This window comes from Panthera tigris, chromosome E3, assembly GCF_018350195.1.
Source record: "Panthera tigris isolate Pti1 chromosome E3, P.tigris_Pti1_mat1.1, whole genome shotgun sequence".
In the NCBI taxonomy this organism is placed as follows: domain Eukaryota; kingdom Metazoa; phylum Chordata; class Mammalia; order Carnivora; family Felidae; genus Panthera; species Panthera tigris.
Genome location: NC_056675.1, coordinates 5,232,115 through 5,248,969, shown reverse-complemented (window position 1 = coordinate 5,248,969; position 16,855 = coordinate 5,232,115). Strand labels below are relative to the sequence as shown.

Here is a 16,855-nt window from a genome sequence, read left to right as displayed (position 1 = left end):
GTGAGAGTATGCAGGAGTCTCACCAACATATAAGTGTGACCCTAATGAGTGTCCTGAAAACGGACTTGGGGATCTCTCCTCTCCTCTCTCCTAAAGTCACGTTGCAAAATACAGAAAACCTTTATGCATAAACATATGTGTGCAGCATGATGCTAACACACAACACAAAAAGTGTGAATGATGCTTCCAATTCCAGGGGCCACAAATGAGAAGATCTAGAGAAGGCCTGAAAAGGAGTGGTAGGAGCTAACTAAGCAAAGGAGGGAAGACCCAACACAAGGGCCACAGGCGGGGGGACGTGGAGGGGAGAGGCTGACCAAAGCAGATGAAGGGCGAGAGGGGAGACGGGGGAGGGCAAGGTGAGCAGTCAGCGGGGGCAGGGAGAGGCCACAGCTAGTCACAGTCCTTGACATAATTGCTATGGGTGAGCATCAAATCTTCGGTAGGTTCTGGGAAAGTTACCTACCTCCGTCTGCCCCAACAAACTTAAGTTTTCCGAAGATTCCTCAGTGGATGTGAAATTCTCTTCTAAGTCGGAATGATGCCTAAGTGGCAGCTGATGTTCGACGATCGATCTGGAAGGCAAATCGGCCAAACCATTTCCCTGGACTAAACTGGATGATTCAAATTCACTGGCGTCTCTTGTAACTGCATTGGTGGTGTAATTCACCAATCTGTTATTCTGATTTTCAATGCCAGATTCTTCTAAGGACTTTTCTTTCTCTGAGGTGAGCTCGGCGAAGATAATGGATGAGCTGTTACTTTCATCGGTTTTAACATACTGATTTCTGGAAGGAAAAAAGAACAGTAAAGCTAAAAACCAACTTAAAAAAAAGATAAAGAGTAACTCAGCTCTCCCCTTGAGCCCTCAGAATCTTGACTGGTAAACTCCTGAAGCAAATTGCATCAAATCTCTCTAGGAGCAACATTTACTGAAAACACTGACAAGAAATGGCTGAGAGGAGGAAACAATTTAACATTTTGTAATGAAAATGAGGAAAAAGACAAAGACAACCCAGGGCAGGTTATACCTTAACCTGTCAAACTAAACACCAGTGCACACACCTGTCATTGTCCACGTCGGAGATCACTTCCAGAGATGGCAACTGAATAGAAATTCTATCTGTCAGACAGAAACAAAAACATATCTTCAAGCAGCCTAGCTTTCTAAGTCATAGTCAAAGGCAGAGCTAAAATAACACCAAATGAGGGGCACCTGGGTGGCTCGGTCAATTGAGTGTCTGACTTCGGCTCAGATCATGATCTCGCAGCTCGTGAGTTCAAGCCCCATGTAGGGCTCCGTGTTGACAGCTCAGATCCTGGAGCCTGCTTGAGATACTGTGTCTCCCTCTCTCTCTGCCCCCCCCCCCCCCGCTTGCGCGCGCACGCTCTCTCCCTCAAAAACAAATAAACATTAAAAAAAAAGTTTTTAATAAATAAAATAACAGCAAATGGGACCACAAGTCTAAAAATGTCAATACCTTCTGGCAAAATATAACAAGCTTATTCAAATGCCTGGCTCATTTTAGGAACTGTAGAAACAGAGCTATTCAACTATGCCCAAAAGGGGCAGCAGGGAGCAAACTTCCTGCAGAAGACCCGAGAGTTACTGCTGTAGGTTCTGTGGGTCTTCCAGGACTCGGCCCCAACTACTGGGCTCTGCTGTTGTGGTGCAAAAGGAGCCACAGACAATACACAAATGAATGAGCCGGTGACCTAGCAAACTTTTGCTCATTGATGTGAAATCTGAATTTCAGGTAACTTTCACAAAATAGTCTTCTTTTGATTGCTTTTAAACTATTTAAAAATGTAAGAAAACACCCTCCGCTCAGGGGATGCACAAAAATGGGGGTGGGCCAGGTCTGGCCCACGGGCCGAAGTTTGCCAACCCTTCAGCTACATCGTGTGTGCCTGCTTACCTTGTGTTTGGGCCACGTGAACTTGTTCTATCCAAGCAGTGTGGTAGCCCACTATACTAGGATGCTGAAGGCCGGCCAGGACCTTCACTTCCCGCAGTACCTACAGAGGAAACACACTTAGATCTGGCTTTCACGGACAGTTGACTAACTGTCCCTCGTACCAAAATACCACTTGTTTCAGAGCAAAACAACCGAAATCCATCTGAACAGGAAATCTAAACTACGTTAAAATAATCGTAGTATTATTGAGACAAATGGAATTGTTACAGCGACAAAATAACGTACACGTACCGAGTGCTTCATACTTTACAGAGCCCATTTATATTCTCTCATTTTACTACTACCAGTAAGTCCAGTGCTTGCTTCGGCAGCACATATACTATGAGTAAATCCAGTCCCTAAAGGTAAATAAAACCACGGCAGTCACTACGTCAAGGACAGGAGACAGAAGTGGCTTAGAGGACTATATCATTTGCCCAGGACCATACAACATGTCAGGGGGAAGACCAGAACCTGAACTGAACTCCTATTTTCATAACAAGCTATACTGTATATGAATGATTTACTTTAAAAATTAATTTTCCCAGCAACGCTCCCGAAATGTGGTCAATCAGGAGCGTCTATAAAAAATTATGTCAGGGACGCCTGGGTGGCTCAGCCGGTTGAGAGTCTGACTCTTAGTTTGGGCTCAGGTCATGGTCTCACAGTTGGTAAGATCGAGCCCTGCACTGGGCTCTGCACTGACAGTGCAGAGCCTGCTTGGGATTCTCTCTCTCTCTCCCCACTCTCTCTGCCCCTCCCTCACTCGTACTTTCTCTCTCTCTCTCTCTCAAAATAAACTTAAAAGAAAATTAAGTCAAATAAAAATTTAGTTTTGATGTTTGTTTTACTGTAACTCACTCAGTAAATTCGGCAACCCACAACACCTAGTATTAATTTAAAAAAATTTTTTTAATAAAAAATATGTAAGTATCAGAGCCTAATGAGCACCAGGTGATGTATGGGACTGTGGAACCACTATATTGTACTAATGTAACACTGTATGTTAACTGGAATTTAAATAACTTAAACCCCTCCCCCTCAAAAGCCCCAATATCATCTAGTATTTGCCAAATACACACACACACATAACTCTTTCAAAAGGACTTAAACACTCAACTATTCAAAATAAATACACTTAAAAAACCATACCTTCATACAATCTGTTTTAGTTGCACCATTAATCAGGATTTTTTTAATTGCATAATACTGACCATCTAATTTATTCCTGACCTAAAAAGTAGAGGGAAAGAGAAAGTACATTGTGCCATTAAATTCCAACTGAACAGAGAAATTTATTTTAACGTGAGCTCAGGATCCAAACTAGCTAAAGAGATAAAATTAAGCGAAAGACAAGCCTCCTCTTTAATAGTAAACAGTTCAGGGAAGTCGGCCATAGCCAGCCAGACTAGAAGCTTCCAAACTATAGTGAGACTCCACCTCCTAGAGACTCTAGGTCTGAAAAATGGGAATGTTAGCAAAAAAAAACTATGTAAGGCCCAAAATACAATACCACAACTTTCTTCAGTGATACGTTTTCAAGAAAATTAATATAGTTTCTGGAATCTGCCTAAACCACCAGTATGGTTAGGAAAAGGTTAAAGCCTGCTGACTTCCCCATAAATGACAGATCTCAACGAAGAGTAAGCCTACATGACTTCCAGGAATTTCCTTTGAGCGCTTTAAATAATAATCACGAGAACAACTTCTCAAAATGCACTTATTCAGAGTAGGAGGTCAAAACAAGGATGTGGGAAACAACCTTGTACACTCTTCCGTATCCACCTTTTCCTAAGACAGCAAGCTCTTCAAATTCATTTAGGTAACGTGAAGTCTGTGCTTCGAAGGCTACTTCCCTTGATCTAAAAGCAAAATACAAACAACCGATCAATATCAAAACACGAGAGATTCAAGCATCTAGGATATTTCACGTTCATTGTATTATTAACCTACCAAACCTTACTTATCACTAAATTATGATGATTTGAAAAGATGAGCCAAAATGACACTTTTCATTCTCTAGGAAGAAAATATTTGCTAAGCAAATCAACATGTAATACAGACAGCGAGTGGGGAAAAAATAAAGACAGGAAAGGGATCATTAATCAAGTAATCAAGTATGTTACCAGTAATTAGCATTCCAATTAGAAATTATCAATGTTTTAAAGCAGGAATCCTAAGGATAACTAACAAGCAGCAGTTGATTAGCTGAGCTCAGTAACAAACCTATTTAAATTTCTTAATGAGACCAATTACAGATTTTAAACTAGCATTTCCTACATACAACCAAAATTCAATGTTGTTCTGCTGACAGAGACCGGGTGTCAGTGACCTCAATAAAGGTGGGGCTTATGGAATCCACACAGAAAAAGGAGTGGAGGGGGGACAAAAGAGGGAGTGGGAATGAGAAGTAATACAAATCTTGGAGCAGTAACTATTTTCTCAGAACAAAGATTTTAATTTTCATAAATTACCCGAACTACATTATTTTTAATCTCCAAACTAATTTCTGATTAATTCAGGATAAGGTCTTAATTTATTTTGGAGAGCTTACTCTTTGCACAATCACAGAAGTATTTAACACATACCTGATCTTCTGGATATGAGAATTATCCTCACGAGGATCCTAAAATTAGACAATTGCTTTTAAAAGCATTTTGAAAAGTTCATGGAATGAGGAATCTCACAAAATTCATGTGAGATTCATGTCACATTAACAGTCTCAAATGCTCAAACGACATTCCAAGAAAGAAAAACACTCTGGCGTTTTCAATATCACCGAGGGGTTTACGGTTGAAAACACTTCTCTCTTAACCAAAAGATCACTACTTAAAAAGCTATATTCTTGCCATCCACTGCCAAAGTTGAGAACTGACCAAGGAGTTCTATCAGCAAATGACTCTAGCTTTGCCTTCAAAATACATGCAGAAACAGACCACTTCTCACATCTCCACTGCTACCACCCATTCCAAGCCACCATCCCTTCCTGTCCCTGTATGACCACCTGTCTCCCTGCTTCTACCCTTGCCTCCTTCCATTTATTCTCAACACGGCAGCTGGGGGCAGGGGGGCGTCCATTAAAACGAAAGTCAGATCATGTCACTCCTTGGCTCAAAATCCTGTAATGCTTCCCATTTTACTCGGAGTAAAAACCAAAGATGTTAAAACGGTCTCAAGATCCTACCCCATCTGTCCATCTTGCTGCCCTCCTTCCCTACCTCTTCCATACTCTCCCCTTGCCTATACTCCAGCCACATGGCTGCCAGTGAGCCAAGCACACTGCCACCTCGGGAATCACTGTTTCTCTGCCTGGACACTCTTCCCCCAGACAGGTGCACGGCTCATACTCAACTTGGGCTCCTCACCTAAGTAACTGGCCACTCTATATATAACTCACATTTTCTAAGCCCTTTCACTGCTTTGTTTCTCCTTAACAGTTACCACCATGTAACACCCTATTTATTTTTATACATTTTTATGTTGCTGTTGCTGACTGCCCCTCATCAGAACATAATCTCAAAAGAAAAAAAAGAACATAAGCTCCATGAGGGCAGGTGTTTTTGTCTATTTGGTTTGCTGCCCGAATCCCAGCCTAACACATAGTAGTCACTCAATAAATATTTGTTGGATAAATTAAGGTTAACGTTTTCATAAACCCGTATTATAATCAGGACTTCATAATGCTTTACAATACAGTTCTCTTGAAATTAAAATGTTTTTGTCATATATGAAGTGTATTTCAGCGCTTACCTGACGAACTCTCTCTTTGGCGGACCTCATCAAATGGGTAATAGCTCTGTTGTGATGTAGTCTCAGTGAGCTAAACTCATCACTACAGGTAAAAGAAGACAGCAGTCCCATTTTGATAAAGGTCTGACAAAGCACTACAAAGAACATGGAAAACTATTATTAGAAAGGCCATCAATAAGATGACAATTTTAAGGAGACTAAAGAGTAATAATAGCCTCTATTAAAAAAAAAAAAAACCTCTGTAAGAAAAACGTTATCTTTATACACATTACAATTTGGATATTGAGCCTCTAACGTCACTCATCAATCAGGAACACATCTACATTTGCTTATTAGATACTGAGCACCTGCTTGTTTACCGTGCCTGGATGGTTGGTAAAGTACTAAGCTGTTTTTAAAAAGGCAAGAAAAAAACGTAAATTTACTAGCCTTCTGACATTCAAACACATCACATCTCCTTTTGCTGACAGGCAATGAGGTCCAAACAGAGGCAAAGTGAAAACGTTATTAGAACAAAAGTTGTTCTCAATTATGGACCCTCTCTAACCCACAAAGAGCACATGTGCATCAAGACCAAATACCAGGGGGAAAGTCAAGTCTGAAGTCACAATACCAGGCTCCTCAGAAAAAGAAGTTTCTACAGAAGTGCTTGGCTTTTATTTTTTCATAAACACACACACACACACACACACACACACACACACCCCATAGAGAATATTCTTTCTATATGGGTAATTTCATTAGATTATTAACTAATGGAATAACATCAAAAACATTTTAAATATATTTTATTTAAAAGTTCAGTCACCTGGGGAAGTGAGGGTGCCTGGGTGGCTCAGTCGGTTAAGCGTCCGACTTCGGCTCAGGTCATGATCTCACGGTTTGTGAGTTCAAGCCCCACATCAGGCTCTGTGCTGACGGCTCAGAGCCTGGAGCCTGCTTCGGATCCTGTGTCTCCCTCTCTCTCTCTACCCCTCCCCCACTCATGCTCTGTCTCTCTCTGTCTCAAAAATAAACATTAAAAAAAATTATAAATAAATAATAATAAAAATAAAAGTTCAGTCACCTAAAAAGGAATTCAAAAATATCTTAAAATCAGCAAGATTCAGATTTGCTTTAATTAGGAACAATATTACTACTTAAAGGTGGTTATAACCTGCTTTTCTATTCAATGAGCTCAAGACAATAATCCCCAGCTACCAATGTTCCGGAGCCTACAGAACACGTGCTTTTGTACAACCCACCTCCCCGCCACTCATTCAAAAAAATAAGTGTACACTCGTACATTTTTCATGTCCCACCGAGCTCATCAAAATAATAATCTGCCTTTAACTAAGAACATTCCGTTCTAAGATGGCATAAAGGTATCTGTAAGTCTGAGGATTCCTAACACTAAACAAGACTTAGACTTTTTCGGTAGAAAAGATCCTCAGAATCTGTGGCTGGTTGGAGCTATTAAAGAGGCCACAATGCTCTCAATGAGCTGGACCAGAAACATCATAACCCGTAATTCTGCTCACTTCTGGGCTCAAGTTTCTTTTTTCATTTTTTTTTTTTTTTGGGGGGGGGGCTCAAGTTTCTCATACACATAACCTATGGCAGCAATAAAAATAAACATTCCAACCACTGTGGTATAATAAGAAACATGCTTGGTCTTAGCTCCTAAAATTCACACAGCTCCTAAAATTCTTGCGATTTCCCAAGTGCTGAGGGGGCGAGGAGCATCTTTTGTTCTAATATTTGGTCTTCGACCTCAGTTCCTGACACAAGAGCTTCTAACATCCTTGGAATCTCCAGAGGGATGCGTGTCTTTGTTACGCTGATGAGACGACTGAGGGTCCCCCAGACAGCCTCAAATGAGGAATGGTCACCACAAAGACCAAGCCCTGATTAGAAGCTTGGAACTTTCAGCTCCACCCCTCCATTCTCCAGGGAGAGAAGAGCAGGAGATTGAGTTCACTGATCATGCCACCATGATGAAGCCTCCATAAAAATCCCTCAGGTACAGGATCCAGGGAGCTTCCGGCTGAACACATCCACCTACCAGCAGAGTGATGCACCCCATCTCCATGGAGAAAGAAGCTCCCATACGCTGGATCCTACTGGTCCTCATCCCATGTGCCTCTTCAGCTGGCTGTTCACCTGTATTGTTCTCGTACCCTCTACTGTATAATAAACCAGTAAGCAGAAGTGTCTCCCCGACTACTGTGAGCCATTATAGCAAATTATCAAACCTGAGAGGTCGACCCTTTACAGTGAACAATTTATGGCCAAGTTGGACACAAGTACGGGTAACCTGAGGACACTGGGGACCCACTACTTGCCAACTGGCATCCAAAATGAAGGCAGTCTGGGACTGAGCCCTTAACCCGTGGGAACTGACAGTAACTCCAAGTAGTATCAGAACTGAATTGAATTGTAGGACACCCAGCTGGTTTCAGAGAACTGGTCAGCACGGGAAAATACCCACACACTGGGTGTCAGAAGTATCCAGCTCGTAGAGGAAAAGTTTCCTGTTCAACAACACGGCATGCAGTTCTTCCAGGGCTCTGGTTAAGAACTACTCCAGAATGAGTAGCTGTGATTTTCGTTTACCTGCTCAGCAACCATACCATGACAGATCTTCAAAAATTACATGAAGGAACATGTTACAGAAACAAAAAAACTATCTTTCATTTGTTTAAATACACACGATCATATGGTTATTAATCTTTTGGGCTCCTCAATGACAATATTCATTAGCAATTACCCAAAGAAGAATATAAAATACATTCAAGAAATAGAAACTATTAATACCTATTTCAAATGTTTATATACCAGCTGCTTCTCAGACCCACAACATCAAACAACACAGTATTTCTGCAAGGCTTATTTAGCAAGATTTACTAACATTTAAACACCTGTCTTGAACGAAGAGGGTTTGGTTCATGCACATGGCTCAAGTGTTCCAGCAAAGAAACAAGCAACAGTTGGTTTGCAACCGCAAAAGGGAAAGTCGGCTGTTGTAGGGGTCCTTTTAACACTTGGAGTTCTGCTGGGACATCAGATTCTAAAAGTTAAAAGAGGAAAAAATGTTAACAGTACACATATCTCATAATGACAAAACAGCAGAATCTAATTAATGCAACACAAACTATTTACATTTAAGGAAATAAAACACAAAACAGTAGTTATGCCCAGTGGGGTTAATCAAGACAGACTTACCGGAACTGAGTTTTGAGTTGAATTCTGGAAGTTGGAAGACTAGCAGAAGGATGCCATTGGGGGGATGGAGGGGGTGGGGTGGGGAGTTTGGTAGTAATGAGATGTGCAAAGGCAGAAATAGGTAGGTGAATAACTCAACACTCAAGCAAACGAGAGGGAACGAGATGGCTTCTTTCCTTCGAGAGGACAGCCGAGGCCTAGGCATAAAGAAGGGAGTTTGGCAGCAGAAAGAGGGCAAGGGAGAAAGGACGGAAACCACCTGGGGCATGCACTACGTGTACACCAGGTGCTTCATGTGCACAAGCTCATTCAATCCTCACAAAACAGTGGGAGGGAAGTGTCACCGTTCTCACTTTACGGATCTCAGAGGTTAAGGAACTTATAAGCAGACAGGTCAGAATAACTCCCAAGCCCATCCTCTTTCCCTTTTCTTTTTTTTTAAAGTTCATTTATTTTGAGAGAGAGCGAGTGAGAAGGTGAGGGGGGGAGAGAGAGAGAGAGAGAGAGAGAGAGAGAGAGAGAGAGAGAGAGAGAAAATCCCAAGCAGGCTCCATGGACTCAGCGCAGAGCCCAACACGGAGCTCGAATTCACCAACTGTGAGATCATGACCTTGAGCTGAAACCAAGAGTCAGACGCTCAACCGACTGAGCCACCCAGGGGCCCTAAGCCCATCCTCTTTCCACTACACAAGACCAAGCAGATGAACGAGTTGGCACTTGAAGTTGAAGGTTGTAAGTTCTCACTTACTCCTTACTAATATGTTACTGAACAGGCCAAAAGCAGTCAGAAGGAAAAATGTTTGAGGAAACTGCTCTGGAAACACGTAATACACAGACGGGAAGGGGCATGCAACAGTCAAGAGCCCAGTAAAGGAGTAAATGAAAGAAAAAACATGGAGGAAAGAACAGGTCCCAGAGATGTCAAGAAAGAAATGGACTGGCCAACTATACAACACCAGGAAAAGGAGGATGGAGGCGTTAATGGGAGTGAAAACTGTAAGAGGGGCCGTTAGAGAAAAGATGAGACCTCTCAAACCCTCAAGAGCTGTGGACCCATTCAATTGGAAATGCCCTGCAGAAGCAGAGACCATACATCCTACACCTGCTAAAAATCCTCCCCATTTCAAATATTCTATTCCACCCTCCTCTATAATCTATAAAGGTCCTCGAGAAGTCAGTTTCCAAGTCCAGACTTCATCACCAATCTCCTCTCTGACTTGTAAGGAGACCAAAAGAACACCTGCGGCATACACAGATGTGCTATTCGTTTTAAAAGAAAACTTAACCAAGTATGGGGGCAGGGAAAGAATGAAAAATGTGCCCATGTAAAAACTTCTCTATGTAAAGACATCTTAAAGTTAAAACTTGAATCACACGTTCAGATACAATACACAGATCTGTACTATAGATGACAAGAAAAAGATAATAAATTTATATAAAGCTCTTATAAGCTAGTAAGAAAATGAAGCACAGATAAAATTCAAATAGGTTTAACCTAACTAGTAACTAATGAGATACATATTAAAATAACTATGGTACCAGAATTTGCCATCAGATTGGTAACTATTTTTAAAGTCTGAAGGGGCGCCTGGGCGGCTCAGTAGGTTAAGTGTCCGACTTCAGCTCAAGTCATGATCTCGCAGTTTGTGAGTTCGAGCCCTGCATCAGGCTCTGTGCTGACAGCTCAGACCCGGAAGCCTGCTTCAGAATCTGTGTCTCACTCTCTCTTTGTCCCTCCCCCACTTGTGCTCACTCTCTCTCTCAAAAATAAACAAACATTAAAAAAAATTTAAAGCATGGTATCGTTATGGATACAGAAAAGCAAACACTTTCAACACAAGGGGGTAAAAGTGCTTGCAACTTCTAGCAATAAATACAGAATTCAAAATGTGCAAACATTTGGCCTCACGCTAGATTTTGGAAATATCTACCAAGAAAATAAGTAAACAAGGCACAACAAATATATAAGATGTTTAGCATACCACTGTTTAGAATACTGAAAACCTGCTAGGTAAGTTATATATATATATATAACAATATTATGCATCTGTTGGAAACGATGGTGTATAAAAAGATAATCATGATTAGTCCATTATCCAGTCAAAGGAGCAAGCTATAAAACAGTAATACTAATGAAGGTGAGACAAGATAGTTCCATAGGAACCAACACAACCTCTCTGGTCATCATTTTATCAAAATGTATCAAAACTTTTTTTTTTTTTTTACCTATTTCTTTAACCCAACAAATCCTACTTCTGTACATGTAGTCTAAGGAAATAATCAGGTATCAATAAAGACTTTTGTGGGCGCCTGGGTGGCTCAATCGGTTAAGTGTCCGACTCTTGATTTCGGCTCAGGTCATGATGTCACGGTTGGTGAGATAGCACCCAGAGTCGGGCTCCATGCTGACAGCAAGGAGCCTGGTTGGGATTCTCTCCCTCCCACTCTCTGCCCTTTCCCTGCTCTAAGAAATAAGCATTAAAAAAAAAAAAAAAAAGATAAAAAGCAGAATGTAAAAGGTTTACCATACTATGATCATAATTTAAAAATGCATTTATTTCAGGGTGCCTGGGTGGCTCAGTCGGTTGAGCAACCGACTTCGGCTCAGGTCATGATCTCACAGTTTGTGAGTTCGAGCCTCACATTGGGGTCTGTGCTGACAGCTCAGAGCCTGGAGCCTGCTTTGGATTCTGTATCCCTCTCTCTCTGACCCTCCCCACTCATGCTCTGTCTCTGTCTCAGAAATAAACATTAAAAATTAAAAAAAATAAAAATGCATTTATTTCATAGCTATATAAATATATATATACAACAGAAAGAACAGACAAAATCTCTGCCCCTTCTGTTTTCAACCATACATCAATAGAATTTGTACAAGAAATGAAATTACAGTGAACACGCTGTTTTACAGTCTGCCTGTTTGATCCTTAGTATCTAGGATTTTACTATCTAGGAATCCACCTGGCTTACAGCAGCCCTCATTAATATTTGCAAACAAACACACTAAATTGTTAGCAGTGAGTTCTCTGGGATGAGAGTACAGATGACTTTCTCCTTTTTCCTTGATTTCCTTAAATTTTTCTGAATTATTTCTCTAAATGTTTATCTACTTGGACAAACTCAGAAATCTTTAACACGTTCATGAGATCTTTGACAATACTTTTTGAGAGAGAGAGACAGCGCATGCACACAAGAGAGGGGCAGAGGGAGAAAAATCTTAGGTAGGCTCCGTGCCCAGCGCAGAGCCTGACACAGGGCTCAATCCCACGTACCTTGAGATCATGACCTGAGCCGAAATCAGGAGTCGGACAATAAACCAACTGAGCCACCCAGGTGCCGACCAACAATAGTTTTAAATGTAAGTCATTGAATAAATTGTCTCTAGTTTTGCCAAAATGTAAACAGTAATCTCTGGGTGATCAGATTGTGGTTTTTAAATTTTCTTCTTTAGGTTTTTCTATAATTTTAAAACACACTGTAATGTGAAAAAAAAATTTTTTTTTTAATATACCAAATTGTCAACAATGGTGAAATGATGGTTAGGAGAATTTTCTGCTTCTCTATACTCATACTTTCCTATTTTCTACAATAATTAAATTCTTTTTTTTTTTAACATTTATTCTTTTTTTTTTTCATTTTTTTTACTTATTTTTGAGACAGGGAGAGACAGAGCATGAACAGGGGAGGGTCAGAGAGAGGGAGACACAGAATCTGAAACAGGCTCCAGGCTCCGAGCCGGCAGCACAGAGCCCGACGCGGGGCTCGAACTCACAGACCGTGAGATCATGACCTGAGCCGAAGTCGGCCGCTTAACCAACTGAGCCACCCAGGCGCCCCTAACATTTATCATTTATTCATTTTTGAGAGAGAGAGAGAGAGAGAGAGAGAGAGAGAGAGAGAGAGAAGGTGAGCGGGGGAGGGGCAGAGAGGGAGGTAGACACAGAATCCAAAGCAGGATCCAGGCTCTGAGCTGTCAGCACAGAGCCCTACGCGGAGCTCAAACTCACGAACCACGAGATCACGACCTGAGCCGAAGTCAGACACTCAACCAACTGAGCCACCCAGGTGCCCCAAGTTCTACTTTTTAATAAGAAAAAAGCAAAACAAAAAAAATGACTGATCAGTGGAGTCAAATGAACTAACTAAATCAAGAAAATAGCAACTATAAAAAAGACCGGTGGACAAATACTCAGACGCAGGAAGGAGTAAAACTGAAAGGCAATGAAGGCTGACACTGAATGCTTCCCGCTTCAATCCTGGTTAAGTAGAAAAGGAAGATCTAAGTGGGAAATAGGAAAGATGAGGTCAGGTCCTCTTATAAAAAAGAATAAGAAATAGTATGAGCTCCTAGGTGAATTAGAGTTCTAGAATTCTGACAAGTAGGAGGTGAGTAGACAAACAGAAAAAAGGATCACCTACTTCAGGCTCCTCAGACAAGTATGATCTTAATAAATGGTCCATTATTAAATGAAGGAGGAACCTGAAGGATTAATCTGAGCCAAAAATTCTGGAAAACTTGTGTCAGATGAAAGAAGAAAACCAGTGAGTCTGACAATGGGCTTACTGTTGCTCTCCCTCTAGGGCATGCTGGGTCGGGGGGGGGGGGCATGCAGTAACTGATCAAAGTTGGTCCCCACATAACAGACGGCTGAAGAACACAGGTTATAGAGTTACATCTAGGTTCTGAATTTTCTGACTCTACCATCAACTGGCAGAGTGACCACCTCCCACCATATAGATGACCTTCAAGAAATTCTGCAACAGTTCTGTTTCTAAGTCTACTAAAAAATGAAATTATTTTCCATAGACCTTACTTTTCACGTAAAATGATAAATTATGTCTGGATATTCTGGGCCTCTTTGGAAGAAAAGGCAATATGTAAACACAACAGTACTGTTAGTAACCTAGTATTAGTTTTCCAAAGCTTATCTAAGATCACTCCCTTCAAAAATAATCTCTCCTTTGCAGAAAACCTTATCACAATGTTACAGGTAACACAGACTTGCATGTTTACAGTGGGGACTTTTCCTCTGACATAACACTTCACCTAATATTGTGCTGCCTTAGTACACCAGGTTTCATGTGAAAAAATCAGTTCATTAAAAAATAGTTCTCTTAAAACTATTCTGTCAAGGACCTACTAAAATTACAACCGCAGTCTGCTTTTGTCTCCCATTAGGGTCAAGAATTATAGACAGTATTTGGGTGAAGTTCGAAGGACTTTAGAAACAAATGAATCTTTTCAACTTGACTTGCACCTTCAAATCCACTGCAACATGTTAATACTTGCTTCATGCTTAAACTGAGCATGTATTCCCTGTAATCATCCTAACTACCGTAAACTAAAAACCTCCCTGAATCAATGTATTCATTCCTGATAGCACAATTTAATTTTAAAAACTGCCAAAACAACTGGTAGTAATTAAAGACCCTAAGAACTTTCAATAAAATAGTGGGCACTTTGAAGTGGTTAGAGTCAATGTTTTAAGTACCTCTCACTATAAAATAACTTGCCTGGTTTAACCCTGTATCTCCTAGTAACCAAAGGTCCTTCACCCCCCAAAAACCTTGAGGCATTGTTTTTCTTTAAACCGAATAGGGTGATTTCCATACGGCCCCACTATAAGTCTTCAGCTCCCTTATCAGTGAGAAACTACAAACTAAAACGCTTAACCCAAACTGTTAAGCGTATAAGGTCCGCAAAATCTCCGTCTAGTAGTTTACAAAGCTCACTCTCAACGTCTGACCAAACCACAGGGCTCGAGAGCTGGAAAGCAGCCTGAGCGAAGCCTTACCAAGGACTTCGAGTCCGCAAAGAGGAAACCACGGAACAGAAACGTAAACAAACCAGTGGGTCGGGGACGCTCGTTTCAATAAATGTTTACCTTACCCATGCCGCCCGCCCGCCGCCCCCCGTCGCTGGGCGGGGGTCCAGCCGAATTCGCCCCAGGGCTGCGGCGAAGCTCGGGGCTGCTCGCAGCAGCCCTGCCCGCTCGGGAATGAAGGTGGATGGGTGCAAGAAGAGGGCCGCCGCAGCATTCCGGGTCGCTCACCATCATACTTGGGGTCCGAGCCGTCGGCCGGGAACTCAATGGCAGGCGGCGCAGGAACAGCCTCCGCCCCGTCGCCCTCCGCCTTGCGCTCCCGGGCCCCGGAGCCGCCTCCCAGCATCGCCCGCAGCGCGCGGGCAGCTGCCCAACCCGCCAGCCAGCTAGCACCACACCGCCTCACTCCGCACCAGCCTCCGCCACCGGATCCGGAAGTAGCCCCTCGCAAGACGGAAGACCCGCCCCGGCCTCCCGCGCACCGCCAGCGCGGGCGGGTCCTACCTCAGGCTCCGCCCTTCCCCTTTTCCTAGGGGAAAGGATGGGCTGGTCTGGCGCAGGCGCCCTAGTGGGCTGGTCCTCGCGCGGAGGTCCGTAGGTTGTGGGCGCTGGGTTCTCGCTACGCCGGGGGTCCTCCACCTGTGTTCCCGGCCGCCCTGGAGACCTTAGTACCCGCACACAAGTCAGGGTGTTGACATCTCACGCCAAGACTCGGATGCTAGTGTAAGAATCCTGTGCCTGCAGATTCTAATCCAAATACATACTTAATGCGGATGCAATACTATTTGTCATGTGTTTAAAAAAAAAATCAAAAGCATCTACAAGACCTATCTCAACAAGAACTGAACCTATTTTGGTCAACCGTTAGACTAACAACAAAAAAGGGAAATCCCAAACTGTATCCAACCTAGCAAAAACTTCGCTGCTTTTGAGACTGAGAATTTCACTTGAGCACAGTTTTCTTACGAAGTCATACAGGATGCATTCAACCTGATAGAAGCAATTTGGATATGGTTCTCCAAATAACTCCCACCAAAGATTAGGGATGCCTCTTTCCATGCCCTGTTGATTTATCTACATGTATCCACAAATTTAAAAATACAAATACTTTAGACTCATCAATTCTGCTTTCAGAAATTTACTCTAAGGAACAGGTTAAAAATGAGCAAAATGATCCAGCTAAACTTTAATAATCACAACACTAGTTATAGACTAGAAGACAGTGTAATTGACTGAGTCACTTACAATGGCACACTTTACAACCAATCAAAAAGTTGGTATGCAGTATTGAGTTCTTGCCACTTTCCACCACCACCAGAATGGAGAAAACAGCAAACCCATTCAGGTAGGAATATAAATGAAAGCAACATTTCTAGAAGACCATGTTCAACTTAAAGTGAAAAGTTTTAAATAGGCATACTCTTAAACCTACATGCAGGAGTATATACAAAGGAAATAATCAGAGTGGTGAAAAAAGATAAATCTATAAGAGTGTTCATCAAAGTGTAGTTTATAATAGAAAAGCACTGGAATAAATCCAAATTCCAAGAAGAAGAGCAGTTATGGTACACCCTTGCAATGAAACCTGATGCAGCCATTACAAAAATGGGGGGTTAGGCAGGAGCACATTCCTCTCTTGTCTTCCACGATACCTAGTTTTTCTAGAAAAATTCGAGTTGTTCTCTATTTTACTAGCCCTCGATCTCAGTATCAGTTTCTGGACTCTCCCCCTCCAAAAGCATAATTCTGCTCTTGTCATGTCACCCCACATTCTCTCAGGAGATAACCACATGCATTGCTATCACTTTGCATACTATCTGTGGGCTGACAACTCCCAAATGTATCTCTGCAGCACAGACTTTTTCTCTTGGATGACTCAAAAGCATCTCAAATTCTGAAAGGAAACTCTTGATATTTCTCCTAAAATTTGTTTCCCACTACCTCTCTTCATTCATTTAGGTAGCACACAATCCACCCATTTGTCCATATCTAAAACATGAGGGTCAACCTTTATTCCGTGTCCAGAGTGTATCTGGGCTGCCTGTAAATTAAAAAATAGAAACAGGATATAGCATATGAACATGCAATATTAAATATGCAACTAACTGGACAGGAACC

General features: G+C 41.9%; 1 protein-coding gene across 5 annotated transcripts in view; it reads right to left on the bottom strand.

The window, feature by feature from the left end:
- The window catches only part of EIF2AK1 (eukaryotic translation initiation factor 2 alpha kinase 1), a 30,764-nt gene extending 15,609 nt beyond the window's left edge, over positions 1 to 15,155 (bottom strand). For 2 of the 5 annotated variants that reach the window (XM_042971924.1, XM_042971929.1), the window contains exons 1-9: positions 14,966 to 15,155; positions 8,599 to 8,757; positions 5,709 to 5,842; positions 4,547 to 4,584; positions 3,721 to 3,820; positions 3,111 to 3,191; positions 1,920 to 2,019; positions 1,066 to 1,123; positions 467 to 788 (exon numbers count right to left, since the gene is read on the bottom strand). In XM_042971924.1, coding sequence (XP_042827858.1) covers positions 467 to 788; positions 1,066 to 1,123; positions 1,920 to 2,019; positions 3,111 to 3,191; positions 3,721 to 3,820; positions 4,547 to 4,584; positions 5,709 to 5,842; positions 8,599 to 8,757; positions 14,966 to 15,083 — 1,110 coding nt within the window. In that variant the 5' untranslated portion in view covers positions 15,084 to 15,155. Of the gene's footprint in view, positions 1 to 466; positions 789 to 1,065; positions 1,124 to 1,919; positions 2,020 to 3,110; positions 3,192 to 3,720; positions 3,821 to 4,546; positions 4,585 to 5,708; positions 5,843 to 8,598; positions 8,758 to 14,965 lie in introns of those variants that run through there. The other 3 variants (XM_042971925.1, XM_042971928.1, XM_042971927.1) reach the window with 3 other exon arrangements.
- Between the last annotated feature and the right edge of the window lie 1,700 nt (positions 15,156 to 16,855).